The 14,141-nt window shown below is 35.8% G+C and overlaps 1 protein-coding gene across 1 annotated transcript; it reads right to left on the bottom strand.

Moving 5' to 3' along the window:
- Nucleotides 1-455: 455 nt before the first annotated feature.
- Nucleotides 456-6,280, bottom strand: LOC108575036 (vesicular glutamate transporter 1). Its single transcript, XM_017937736.1, has 8 exons — nt 6,207-6,280; nt 5,230-5,450; nt 3,912-4,240; nt 3,629-3,803; nt 2,876-3,168; nt 1,865-2,245; nt 1,058-1,264; nt 456-704 (listed from the first exon to the last, which is right to left on the bottom strand). Exons 1-8 carry the CDS (start codon nt 6,278-6,280, stop codon nt 456-458), a joined length of 1,929 nt encoding a protein of 642 aa, XP_017793225.1.
- Between the last annotated feature and the right edge of the window lie 7,861 nt (nt 6,281-14,141).

The following is a 14,141-nucleotide window of genomic DNA, read 5'->3' as shown; positions in this document are numbered from 1 at the left end:
TGAAGTTATTGTATAAAGCCTGCAATTCTGTACTAATCTTGGATAGTTTAAGATCGTAAAATATCGAGAACTTATTTGTTAGGTACTTTTCCAACGTGCTTCTGGTATTTCAATTTTTTCAACTTACTTATTTTTACATTGTTCAAAAATCTTATTGAACTTTTCAATCAAAGCGTACTATCGCTCAGTGTATTTCCATATCTAACCACGTAACTGTTAATTTTGAATAATTTCGTCGTAAAGATATTCTGTGAATAATTCGTTCGTTTTAAAATAGTCTCTTTTCAATCTCAATAATTATCAGACAAATTGACAAAATTTTCCAATATCGTTAAACAGATGAGTATAATTGAAATACCAGGGTCAGTTCCAAATGAATACTCAACTAAACGATCGGTAAGCTTGAACGGAAGATTTTTCTACGATCGTCCAATTTTGTTCAGGGATCGACGAATTTAGTTCCACTGCTGATTCTGTTGCGTAACGTCGTATGAATAGTCGTTTGTTGCTGGCGGTTGTACCAGGGACGCGTTTATATCAGTGACGAAGGGGTTCGTCGAATGGAAGGGGTTGTTGCTGTTGGTTTCCGTCGATCCGTAGCTTACCACTGGTGGTTTGTCGTGTTGAGCGTACATATTATCCGCAGGTGGTTGCTCGTAGTTATTCCAATCGTCGGTGGCTCCTCCACCCATGGATGGCTGTTTCTGTGGGGGAAAATCGATGAATAAAAAGGGGCAGAGGAACAGACAAAATTAGCCACTTATTTAGAAGGATTATTTTAAGATACAAAAAAAAAACAACAAAATGTACAAACGTAACTTGGAAATAGAATAATTAATAGAATATTGTTAATCATGCGAACATAATTTTTTTAGAGAGTTATTTTTTTGGATAGAAAAATTGTAAATATGTTTTGTTTATCTTGCAGCGCTCTGAATAACTTGTTATTTTTAAAAGTTAAAAGAAATCTGTTTTTATTCGCGAAAAGCATGGGATAATGTGAATGTAAATTTACTAATATCAGATTCATTTTAATTAAGAATTTTGCAATACTGACTATAAATTCGGATTGCATTGTTTGCGGCGGCGGTGGAACAGGTGGTTTCGTTTGTCCAAATTCGTCCATAGCGAAGGTCTTTTGCTCCTCCGTGGTAGGATCAGCCCAAGGTTGCAACTCTCCGGAACAAAAGATCCCGTAAAATGTAACACCGAATATATGCACGCACGCTGCTATAATAAACACGTTTTTCCAACTCTGAGCGTCCTATAGAACAAAAGAAAGAAAAGAAAAAAATAACAATGGTATTGGCCTTTTCTTAAGCATTTTAAGTAAAATATGCAAACTTTTATTCATAACTCTATTTTGAAATGCTAGTAATAAAAGTCTGGAACTGTTAAAAAATTATTTATGTCCTAAAAAAAGAATGGGAAATAATGAAATAACAATTTTGTTACTTAAACAAGACATTGAGATATCGATTTAAATAAGAGATCGTATAAGATAGAAATGAGAAATAATGAAATAGCAAATTTGCAATTCAAGTAAGATATTGAAATAAGGAATTCGAGAAAAATTCGACACTTTTTCTATATATTTATATGTTATCGTCGAATAAAATTTACTTAACCCTTACGTCAATAACCGGGTACCATTTTGCACAATTCTCACTTAAAATATTTCACCTTCCAGGTAAAAGATTGAAATATCCGGCCAGATCGTTGTTACTTCGCACATTTCCTATCCGTGTTTGCCTCAAGTTTCGAATTTTCTTATCAGGAAGCTACTAAACTTGGACGATAAAGTAGACGACAATTCTGGTTATTGGCGTAAGGGTTGAAAAACATAAGGAAAAAAAGTCCGTACCTTTTTCTCTGTGATGTTGTTTACGAAGAATGGCACTAACAATCCCGCTATCGTACCGATTCCATTCGACATTCCCATGAGAATACTGGCGTATCTCGGCGCGATATCCAGGTGGTTCACGTTGAAACCGGAAATGGCGAAGCCGCTGCATGCTACGCCAAACGCGAGCGCCACGATCGCCGCCGTACCATTTCTATGGATGGTCGCATTCGCTACCACCAAGAAGAAAAGCGCCTCCATACCGAAACCACCGCAGTTGAAAAGTTTCCTGACGTTTGTCGTTGATAATATTCCACGTTTGCGAATGTGATCGGCCAGCAAGCCACCGCAAGGCACGATTATTGTCATCAGCAAGTGTGGAAGTGCACCGATTACACCAGTCTGGAAGAATCGTGCGAAAGATGCTTGTACAGTATGTAACAAACATTCCCGGACTAAGATTTGGAAAACGTAAACGAACGAATAAATGAGAAAAAATATCTCAGAGTTCAGGAACTTTAGTTACATACTGTGCTGCTTTGCGTAAAATGAATTTATGCGATAGTTACGCGAAATATCAAAAGTATACCCGTCAAAGTACAATAGAAAGTAGATATGAAAAACATTGTATGTATATAACGGATAATTAATATAATTACATGGATAATTTGGAAAATTTCATTGGAATTTTGAGTTAATTAATTGGTATAATTATATTAATGAACTAATTGAACGGACAAAATTCTAAAACATTCCAACGAAAGATTTTCAATTGAAAAGGATTATTAATACAATTTGCGAAACAAGTTAAGCATTTGGATTTTACTAATAGTCGTAAAGCGGTGTGCTACATCTTGAAACACGCTAATATTTGAATGGTACTCTGCAATTTTTCTACGGTTACCCAAAATGAGTTTCATCTGGGGAAATTGATTTTTATGTACGACAGAAGATTTGTAATATTAACAGCTAAAATCACTGTGAAATGAAAGAGAAGATACAACTGTTACCAAATGAAGGAAAGTGACTCACTTCAACTAGAGGCATGTCGAAAGCCTCGTGCAGGAAACGAGCTTGGAAGAGCACCAGCAGGTAGAAATTCCAGGATCTGCAGAAATTAGCTACGATGATAGCGTGGACTGGCATGGACGTCAAGAATTTACGCCACGGTGTCGTGCTGAACGTTGGCATAGGGATTTGCGCTTGTCCTTGGCCAAGGGAATCTTCGATGTAGTGAAGTTCGCGAGCCGAAATACAAGGATGCTTCGAGGGTTTCTCGAAAGCCAGCCACAGCCAGAAACAGTACCAAATTAACCCGCACATGCCTAGAAATTTCAATCGTTACACTTTTAATCACGAAGCAGTTGTTGGTTCATTCGACAATTTTACCGAGTTTTCAAGAATTTCAAGCTGAGAATTTTCATTTCAATGTAATCATATGAATGAATTATTTCAATGGATAAAATCCTAGAAACTTCGATGCAATTTTCGAAATTATCAATATAATGTTAATCTATTATATGAATATAACTGATTGAAAAAGATACAATTATACAAGGAATTTAAAGATATTCAAATTCACTTGGTAACATTATGTTCCACTTACGACCTAACTCAATCTTTTACTTGATAAATTACAAAAGTTAAATTTTTCGTAACGATAGCAAACTTCTTTTGTTTAAATCAAAGAAGACTACAAATTCAAAAGGCAGAATTCTGAAAGTTCCAATGTAAAATTTAAAATTCTAAAAATTCCTAATTAAAATAGACGAAGATCTGTCTCACCGTAGAAGTAAAAGGACGCTGTCCAGCCAAAGATGGAAGTCAAGCAAGCTGATATAGGCATTCCTATGACCATGGCGGCGTAAGAACCGCAAAACGCTAATGTAGCCAAACGTGATCTCTCCAATGGAGGCGCCCAGTATTTCCAAATACCGTGACACGCCGGATACGTGACACCCTGATCAAATAACAGCATTGTTCCGTGAAAATTCCACCGAAGAAAGAAAGATCATACAGCACTGTGTTATTATTTCGATATTAAATAATCACAATACAAATATTTCACCTCCACCAATCCTTTCACGACTTGCACCATTATATCGACGATTGGGTCGACTTTTAGTGCACCAGGTACCAGCAAGTTCAAAAACGATGATATAGCAATGGCAATTCCGAATATCTTGTTCGCAGGATAAAGGGAAGCGAGGAAACCTCCTGGTACTTGGGTGACCAGGTAACCCCAGAAGAAGGATGAGTCCAGGGCGCTCATTGTACCAACTGTCCAATTGAACGAGAGAGTATTGCTGCTGCTGTGGTTGTCGGATTTCGTGTCGTTCTTCACCATCACTTTCACCATGGCCATGTTACACCTCATGCCAAACGAGATGATGAATCCTGGAAGGTACGCGGATGTTTTCTTACTATACACTAGTCAAATTCGAAGCTAATTGGATTGTATCGCGAAACATTCTATTACTAGGTTGATACTTATGAAATTTCGTTTGTTGAAATGAAACTTTATGTACATTCTGTTTTGTTTATACTTTCTGACATCTTTAACCCTAGTCCGGTCTTCGGGTCTTTTTTGACCCACCACTTTCTCACTTTTTTAATCATTTTTGCTGTTACCAAGTCTTAAGATTGTATTAAAAATTTCTCGTCTAGGTTCATACGACGTGCTGGAAACAGAAATTGTAACACACAAGGTCTCCGGGTCTTTTTTGACCCAGACACCTCGAGTGCATACTCGGAATGGAAGAACGCACCAGGGTTAATTCGGATTTTCAAATACGACCAAACACAAAGCGATTAATTTTCAAATGAGAAACACCTAATTAGAATCTTTTTTATTGAATTACAAAAATGCTGTCCACCACCTATTAGGTTGGTGCATGTGAAACGTCGTTCTTTTGGAATAAAACTTTAGATACATTCTGTTTCTTCAAAAAATAATTTCCTTTTGACTCTATAAGTTTCCAGCGTTTCATTCTATCAAACTGTGGAATTAACGTCTATCATTTCAATAACATCTATCATATCAACCTCGTATAACCCTGGGTCAAATATGACCCAGTACTAAAATCTTTCTCGTACGCAAGCAAACGCACATTTTTTAATTTCAAAATTATGCAAATATGTTGTGATAAAAATAACAAATATATTTATAATCTAAGGAGGGTAGGAGTCGTAACTCTGTTCCAAATGCTGGTTGAAACAAGAGACATCTGAAGGCTGGGTCAGCGGTGACCCGGCATCCGCCGTCCGAAGGTTAATTTACTATTTTACAAGTAAAAATGCGTTTCAAAATGTATCGAGATTGTAATGGAATTGTGATATTGTACAGGGTGTAGTGTAGGAGGTAATGAAATTCGTGTAAAATTTACCTATGCAGGCCAACGTTGCGATAGTGTATCTTTTCGATAGACATGGACATTCTGGCTTGCAGTAAGTGTCGATATGACGCAGTGGGGGTCTTTCTGGTTCCGGGAGTGATTCGAACGAGGCTTCTCTACTGTATGCTCTCTCTCCTTCAAACCCCTTATTGTCTTTGCTACCCTCGCGGGGCATCTCGAATTCCTCGTAGCCGGCATTGCTCCTTCTGAACCTAAAAACCATGCGTCACACACCTCGTGAATATTGTATTCTCCTTTGTCTCCTTTGGGACAAGACCCAAAATTGATTATCTACTGAACAGAAAAAGCTTTGAAATTAAAGCGGATAATTTGTATTTTCTACTTCAATTTTGTGGAAATGATTACAATTGTCCAATATTCACACTTTAATTACTGTATCCATTGCTTCTTCATTTTAGAATACAAAATATTTTGAAATCTACTCGACGTTGTTACGAGAATTTGAAAACTTCAAAATATACCATTTTTCTAATCAAAATCCAATATTTAAATTATTCCCTTGTCAACGGTAACGAAAAGGAAAGAATAAAATTGAAATTTTGCATATTTTCGCTATTAATGAAGAAAATATCAAAATATCAATATGTCTCCGTTTTCCACTGAAATATTAATTATTTCTATAGAAATAATCGATAAATTTCTAATGAAATTATTCGCCAATTTTCCACAGAATCTACCTGTTATACGTACGTATGCTCAAATAAGAAAGCACATTACGTAAATGAGATAAAATTCGTTTCAATGCGTTTGCTCTTCAAAATCACGGATAATCGGATATTCCATTGAAATCATTTAAAATAGATACGAACGGTTATTACGAATAAATCCGAATTACGTAACGGTGAACAATTATACGGCATCTAATCACGCGAAATATAGAGCAACTCTGGCTAAATATAGCCTTAAACGATTTTTTTCTCCTGGTGTAAGAGCATGCGTGACATTACCCAGCAAATTTTTGCGATGCTTTGGACTTGATGGAATCGAAGGCCACGAGGCCCGCCGCCGCGAATCCGGACATTTTCCAATTATTGGGGTTGCTCTCAGGCTGGAAATGCTCGCGTTGGCAATTGGCAGCCCCTGAAGCATACGAATCGTCGTCGTTCTCGTTACCAAATCTTCTGCTCGCTGTAAACTTCGTCGAATATCAATTTTCTCCATTCTTTGGAGATTGATTTTCTTTGAAATTAACAAACGTTAATTTCACTTTTCGACAATTCCTTCGCTCCTTCGTAGGTAAAGTTTTCTCTTCTTTTTTTTTGTTCGTAGTAATTCGTAGCGAAATAGTAGGACTCGTGACGTGAATATCTAACGACTTTTTACAAATATCAAATTTAACTTTCAATTGAAACATTCGTAAGCACCGTAATTCTGTGTTTAAATTAGAAAAGGAAAAAGAAATATTTAGCACACCGCACCGTTGTTTCAACTTTAGCACTCATACTTGATTAATGAAATCCAAACCCGTTAAAAGTTTTCTCATCTGAAGGTACTTTAATCCGATTAAAAGAACGCAATGCCCTGGAAATGGAACGCGGAAATTAACGAAAAAAAGAATTCGTTGAATGATATGAGAACTGCTGTAATAAATATATGAAATATTCGATATCTTCGTTATCTAAGTTATTAAAGTTAAATTTATTTCAGAAATAATTTGAATTTATTTAAAAATCGACATGTTATATATACACCACCGGTCAAAAGTTTCGAATCACCTGCTAATTAACGTCACTATTGAATTTGCTGCTAATTTTTTGTAGATTTGAAGTTGATCGATAGCACTTTGCCTTATTTCGATTTAGTTGAAGGAGGAAAAATTTGTTAAAGTATTCTTAAAATTGCTAACCTTCTTCTCGAAATTTTTGTATATCTTGTAATGCACAGTGATTCCACACATTCGGCCGGTAGTGTATATATACTTATTTCGATGGTTTTCGTATAAATGGATGCTGAAATAATCTTCTATTTTCCAACGAGTACCTGATCGGTTTCCAAACCGATTTCACCGGTCAAACGCTTAAGTCTTTAAATCGTCTTCCGGATTTTCTCCTCCTTGCACGAGCCACGTCTGTGTAGGAACGTGTACGGTTCACGATATCGAAGCGCAAGGGGATCTACGGAGTAGGGGTGTTTATTTGGAGTGGCAGTCTCTCTAGCCCTAATCCCCGAACTCCCCGGGGAACGTCTCCAGGGAGTAGAAAAATGCGAGAGGAAACGCACCGTCTCTTCTACGCTCGTATTTTTCACTTAAGCTTCTCGTCGAAACACCGTACGACCTTTCAACGCTGCGATAAAACGCTTAAAAAAGTGCTGAGATAGAGCGTGCAGAATACTTCTGAGATGAAAGTTGGAATCTTTTTGCGGTAAAAGTTTCGAATTTCTCGAGATGAGAATTCGACATTTTTGAAAAGTAAACGTTTGGAATTTTTTCAAGAGAAAAATTCGGGATTCTTGAGAAGTAGAAGTTTGGAATTTTTGCAGATAAAAATTTGGCACTTTTTCGAAGTAAAATTTTGAAATACGTTCGAGTCGAAGATTGGAATGTTTATTCAGACGAAATTTGGAATTTTTCTTCGCTACTGATATTTGGAATATTTTTACATTAAAATTTGAAACTTCGAATAAAATGTACACAATATTTATGAGTACACGATAGTTCCAAAAAAAAAAAAAGAAGAACTAGTATATTCATTTTTACTATTCAAATATAATTGACTAAAATATGCCGAAATTAGATAGATTACTGTCACCTAAAAAATGAATAACTGAGTAAATTTAGGGCAAGAGATTTGAAACGTTCCTTCGTATTTTTATCAAAACTTTCTCGAAGCCTTATTCGATAACGTCTCGTAAGAAGCGGATCGATGGTGATACAACGATCTGCTATCGAAGAGACAACAGCGACTTTTGCCTTCGTGGACGTGCAAGGCAAAAAATTGTTGGCACACCGGCGAGAGTCGATCACAAAGAGACGTATCGCGGCACAATGGCTGACAGATATTAAAACGGCACGTGACAGACAAAAGGCACAAAATGCACAGCACGTGTGCTAACGAGTTAGGGTGGAACGGCGAAAGATGGAAATGACCGATTTCGGCCTGGTTACACATCCTTTTTGGGGTTGCACAGTTCCTTCGAATTTTCACCAGCAAGCAAATAGCTTCCTCGGTATGCTTTATCGTGTGTGTAAAGCAGGTTATGAATATCGATTTTTCTTAACGAGTATTGATTGCTAAAACTGCTTTAGATTTTAGTCTTTTTAGGATTAGTGAGATTGAACAAAATGTGTTCTCTCTTTTTCTTTTTTTTTTGTATAAAAGATAGTATTAATCGTTTTATTATCTATGCAGAATATGGTTACGAATATAGGCTTCTCTTAACGAGTATATTGATTAGTGAAACTTTTCTAGATTTTAATCCTTTTAGTATTAGTGAGACTGAAAAAATGTATTCCTTTTTTTTTTTATCGAAGAAATAGTGTGGAACATTGAGAGTGTATTAATCGTTTTACTGTCTATACAGAGTAGGTTACGAATGTCGATTTTATTGGTAATTAGTATCAACCCTTTGTACTCCGCGCGTTTCTCTACCACTGCCTACCAGCAACTCCGGCACATTTTTGCAGCGGAGCATCTGAGAAAAAGTCTTATTTTAAGTGGAAAAAATTACACGTGCTTGCCGACGATGATAAAGGATCTTGAACGTAATTATGTTAAAAACAGAATGCCTCCGCAGCGGGGCCACCGGAGTTACGGAACAAATGGTGGATGTCTCCGTGGCGGAGCTAAGGGTTAAATCTTTAATGAACCCAATTTAATCGAATTAATGAAATTGGTCCAAATTAACGTAGGATGAAAATGTACTTTCTTTTTTTTTTGAGTCAATAAATGGTATACGGCAATGAAAATATATTATTAAATATTATGTATTAAAAATTTCTGAAATTTAGAATTTTTTCCGTATCGTTTACATAAAGATTAGCGATACCAAAATTCAGAGTATTAGAATATTCAAGAATGTCTGTCCAATTTATATTCTTTCATATTCTTTAAAAATATATATTTACATTAACAATTAGTTAGCTCAGTAATAAATTTAAATACGTATAACAAAGAAATAAAAATTCAAGGTTTAAATGTTCAATCTCATCGAATGTCGAAACGATTTTCCTCAGAAATGTTTCTCAGAAGTAATAAAACTGACTTTGCCGCACCAAAAGTGCCTTTGCAAAGGCGGAAAGCGGACTTTTATTCCTTTCAGAATCTCTTAGAGAGAGAGAGAGAGAGAGAGAGAGAGAGGAACGGTGTTGAATGAAACGAACCCGGGGCCCAATGCACATCCCCGGCAGATCAATACGAAAAAGTCGCTGACATTTTTCTGATCTCTGACATTTTCACGATCCAACCTTGCACAAATCTCCCCCGGCTATATATCCTTTTGTAGAGTCACGAACGATTGATCAACCGAATCGATCCCTCCGTGTCGTCCATTTTCACATTTTCACTCGCACGAAGGAATTTCCACTTGGAATTTAAACCAAGAATCACTTGAAGTAATACCCACTGACCAAAATTATACCATAAATATCGATCTAATCCACTGTCCAAAAATAATCCTTCGTAGAGCCTCAAGAAACAACCCTTACGTTACTCTTCTTCATGGAACGTCCATAAAGGATCCTCCAAGTATCTCGAGGAAACGAAAACGATCTTCCTAAAGGATCTTACCCGATTTTCTGATAGAAACACCTCGCACTCCACACACCTTCACACTCATGATAAATCACAATACCTCGAAATCACAAAATTCCTCGGATATTTCGTTAAACGAAAAAAAAAAAAAATATCCTCGGATCCTCGAACCACCCCTCTACTCTCCCCGTTATCAATCATTTTAAGAAATGATCATCGGCGTGCCACCGGTGTGAAACTTCGAGAAACACCGTGTGTGAAACGTAAAATTTCATTTATGAAATATAGAACGAAATAAAAGAAACGAAACGCACCACTCACCAATAATTAAGTCCAGATATGGCTATGAGCGGAGTGCGCGGGGTACGCGACGGAGAACGTCGTCGACGTCGCCTGACGTCGTCCTCGTTGGCGGCGTCCACGGCAGCGGCGGGGTACCGCGAAGTCAGCTCCTGGTCATGGCGTCCGCGCAAGTCAGCGTTGCGTCGCTATTGGCCGTCGCCGGGCGACGCATCGATATCACTGGCCAATCGTGCGAGGTCGCGAGCAACGTTAGATCGACCCCAGGCGGGGCTTTGTACCCCGTCCTAGCGGTTTTGCAACAACAAAACGTTACGCAGAAACAGGAGTCGTAACGGTGTTAACGTTAATGTCCGTGCATCCTCGTCGAGCAGCTTCACGAACCCTCGCGAGATTACTTACATAAGAGCTCGTAATTCAACACCCTGATGGCTCACTTAAAGTCAAATGATTACTGTTTCAAAGGGGGCTACGAGTGGTACGGTAGGTTTGGATACACGTTACTTTGTAAGAAGCTGTAGGTGGTGACAGTTTAGGGGATGTTGATGATTTTGGGTCAGGGTAGGCTTTTGGTTTCAGGCGCTGTATTAATTGTTACTGCTGAAATCGTTTCATTCGTTTCAATTTAATGGGAGATTTTATAAAAAATTTTGCTAAAGGGCCAATTTGAACGATTGTTCGTAACTTTCTTTTATTTTGTTGTTTAACTATTTATTGATAGCTGATCTAGATACGTTGGAAATATGGACTAGTTTGTGGGAGTTTGAGATGGGTTTTGTGCAATTACTTTGGAGGAAGCTGAAGTGGTTTAGGGTTAGGTTAGGTTTTTGGTTATTAGTTGTTATTATTGCAATCGTAATTTGACACTAAATTGTATTTTTTTTTTCGTTCGAGCTTATAGGAGATTTTGTAAAAATTTTGTCAGAGGACCAATTTCATTTTGAATCATTTTATTTCATTTCGTTGTTGCTTAGTGTAGGATTGTTCGAGGTAATACCTATTTATTAAATTTTCTTTAGTAGAATATTGAAGGGAGAATCTGAGTTAGTTTGTGGATTTGATGTTGAATATTATGAACGATTTTTTGTATTAATTTTTTTTTATCAGAACACTCAAGTATTATTTTTATATGTTTTCTTTTAACAATAACAATTCACAGTTATTTTTCTATATGAAACGAAAGTACACACGGTAGAAATAATTGTTCTTTACATTTTGAACGAAGAAAGCACGAAAACGACAGAAATACATCACTCGCTTAAAAATTCCAATGAGCACGTGGGTGGTGGAACAACGTCTTTTGGCTTTCTATATTGTAGAACTTGGACATCACTGTGTAGGTAGATGATAATCAATACGAATGTCTCTCCGTCTGTGCTATAGATAGTACGGCAATAGGAATTAACGAATATATTGATAATAGGTTAATTATGCATCTCGAGAGATAATGCGAAGGAAATTTACAATGGAGTATTATATTTGCAATATTTTGCATTTTATTATAAATATCCAGCTTGTTTTATTACGTTCACTATGCATTATTAAACGTCTCAACATTAGAATTCGTTACTTTACTTAACACGTTACGTAACGTAAATAGAAAGCGAAACTCATGTAAACATAAAATTAAAATCCAAATTTATATGATACAATACCAATAATAAGGAATATAGTGAAAATTTAAAAAAGAAGTTTTAATCCAAAAATGTGAATGAAAAGATTTGCGTATATTCATGTTGAACTTTTAATATAATTATGTTTTTTCTATTCGTTGTTACGAAAAGCATACAAAGTGTCGTTCAAGAATGTAGCAGAAAATCCTTGAAATGGAAATTTTAGGTTTTAGAAAAGTGACACTGGAGCATTGGAGGTTGCTTGTAAAGTGTGGCCGGTGTAAAACCGTCCGATTCCACTGTACCGTGTTTCCCGTGTCGTAGTTGCCTATTTCTACTGCAGTAGAACGAGACGTTCTGTCAGCGCTACTCAGACCAGTTTTCTCCTTTCCTTTTTCGAGCACTTACTTCGACGTCCAGTTCATACGGTGACATGACCGATTTTAATAAGAACAGATTATCGTTCGTAAAAATATTCCACGTAAATCTATAGTAATAGTATTTTTTTTTTTATTTTAATTAACGAATCGAAAATTTACCTTCCCTTACCGAGAATAGAACGTGAGAAATTGAAGTTTTATGGATTAACAACTTGAAATTTTTCTTTAAATCGAAGTCTACAAACGTTCGAGTGTATTATTTAAATTAAATTTGGCAAATTCGAATGTATTCGAATTGAATTTTATAATTAAGGATATATCGTTTAAATTGAATTCTGTTAATTTTATTTAGAGTGAGTAAGTAGGAAATTTCATGACTTTAAATTTATACTTTTGAAAGCTACTTTTAGCTCTAATTACTAGTTCTACAATGCAATTCGAAGTTTTGTTAAATTATTATTCCTAATTGGAGTAACCTTCGATGTGTCGCCGCATTCGTAACCATTATTCGTGAATATCGGCTTTAAATCCGTCAATCTTACCATCTGTTTATCTTCTTTTGAAAATAATTGTAAAATCAGAAATACTGCATCGTTCGCAAACTACATACCTTCACCAATACTAACCATAAGTCAACGACTCCAATATTCTCAACCTACTTTTATTCATCATACGTCACTTTCAACGACAATCAATTTTCCCCAAATAACTTTCAAGGAGTGTACTCGGAATTAATATCACAAGCATGAGCAATAATTCACTTTATTTCAACAAATTTCTTGAAATAAGTAAAAATTATTCATTTTTCTTTCTGTCTTGATCTATTGGTAAAAAATACTGTTTACAAATATCCATCCAGCTAATGGACTAATAATATTCAATTATAATAAGTATGATATATACTGATATAAGTATTCAGTATAAATCAGTATGTTAAAAATAATCAAGTATTCGATCTGTCGGTGTCCCTGACACTTTTTCCTCTCCTTTTCTTCCCTTTTCGATCTCATGTTCTTTCAGTTTTCGGTCAGGCAGTCCAAATTCATGTTGAATTGAATATTTATATTTAGTACTATACTGAATATTTATACCAATATACATATATCAGTAAATATAAATATTCAATTCTATATTAATTTGAACTCCCTGACCGAGAATTGAAAATGAATTTAAGATTAATATAAAATTGAACATGCAAATCAGTATAAAACCGAAATTAATATAGAACTGAATATTTATACCAATATACATATATCAGTAAATATAAATATTCAATTCTATATTAATTTGAGCACCCTGACCCAGAATTGAAAATGAATTTAAGATTAATATAGAATTGAATATTTATATCAATATAAAACCTAAGTTAATATAGAACTGAATATTTATACCAATATACATATATCAAAGAATATAAATATTCAATTCTATACTAATTCCGACTCCCTGGCCAAAAATTGAAAGGACATAGGATCGAAAGGTATAAGGAGAGGAAAAAAAAGTCAAGGATATCGACGGTTCGAATCTTTCACTAGCTGTTAGGAGCCGACTTGCATTGTTACAAACACAGAGTAACTGGGGTGGGCACCCTCTCCGGTGGTTGCCAGGAAATATCGATCTGGCCAGAGGGATGGATGCTGCTGCTCTCAATGGTTGGTCTACAATACTTTATCTCCTCTTCGGGACAGGCACGCCTTAAATAACTCGGATTTCACTATCATTTCATCGTGATAAGTGATGAGATCTCTTTCAGTAACGAGTATTATTAGTCGAAACGATTGCTCGTGTTTTATTGCTACTTTGTTCAAATTGAAATTCTTATTTTACTCTGGAAAAACTTGGTATTATATGTATGTTAAATTTTATTATTCTACTCTATTTTTGTCTGAAGAATGTTA

This window comes from Habropoda laboriosa, unplaced genomic scaffold, assembly GCF_001263275.1.
Source record: "Habropoda laboriosa isolate 0110345459 unplaced genomic scaffold, ASM126327v1 scaffold204, whole genome shotgun sequence".
NCBI lineage: Eukaryota > Metazoa > Arthropoda > Insecta > Hymenoptera > Apidae > Habropoda > Habropoda laboriosa.
This window is presented reverse-complemented; position numbering and strand designations above follow the sequence as displayed.

Coding starts and splice junctions, on each gene's coding strand:
- LOC108575036 (XM_017937736.1), bottom strand. CDS start 6,280: ATGTCCGGATTCGCGGCGGCGGGCCTCGTGGCCTTCGATTCCATCAAG. Junction 5,451..6,206: donor GCATCGCAAAAATTTGCTGG/GTAATGTCACGC, acceptor CATGGTTTTTAG/GTTCAGAAGGAGCAATGCCG. Junction 1,265..1,864: donor ACAACATCACAGAGAAAAAG/GTACGGACTTTT, acceptor TTTGTTCTATAG/GACGCTCAGAGTTGGAAAAA.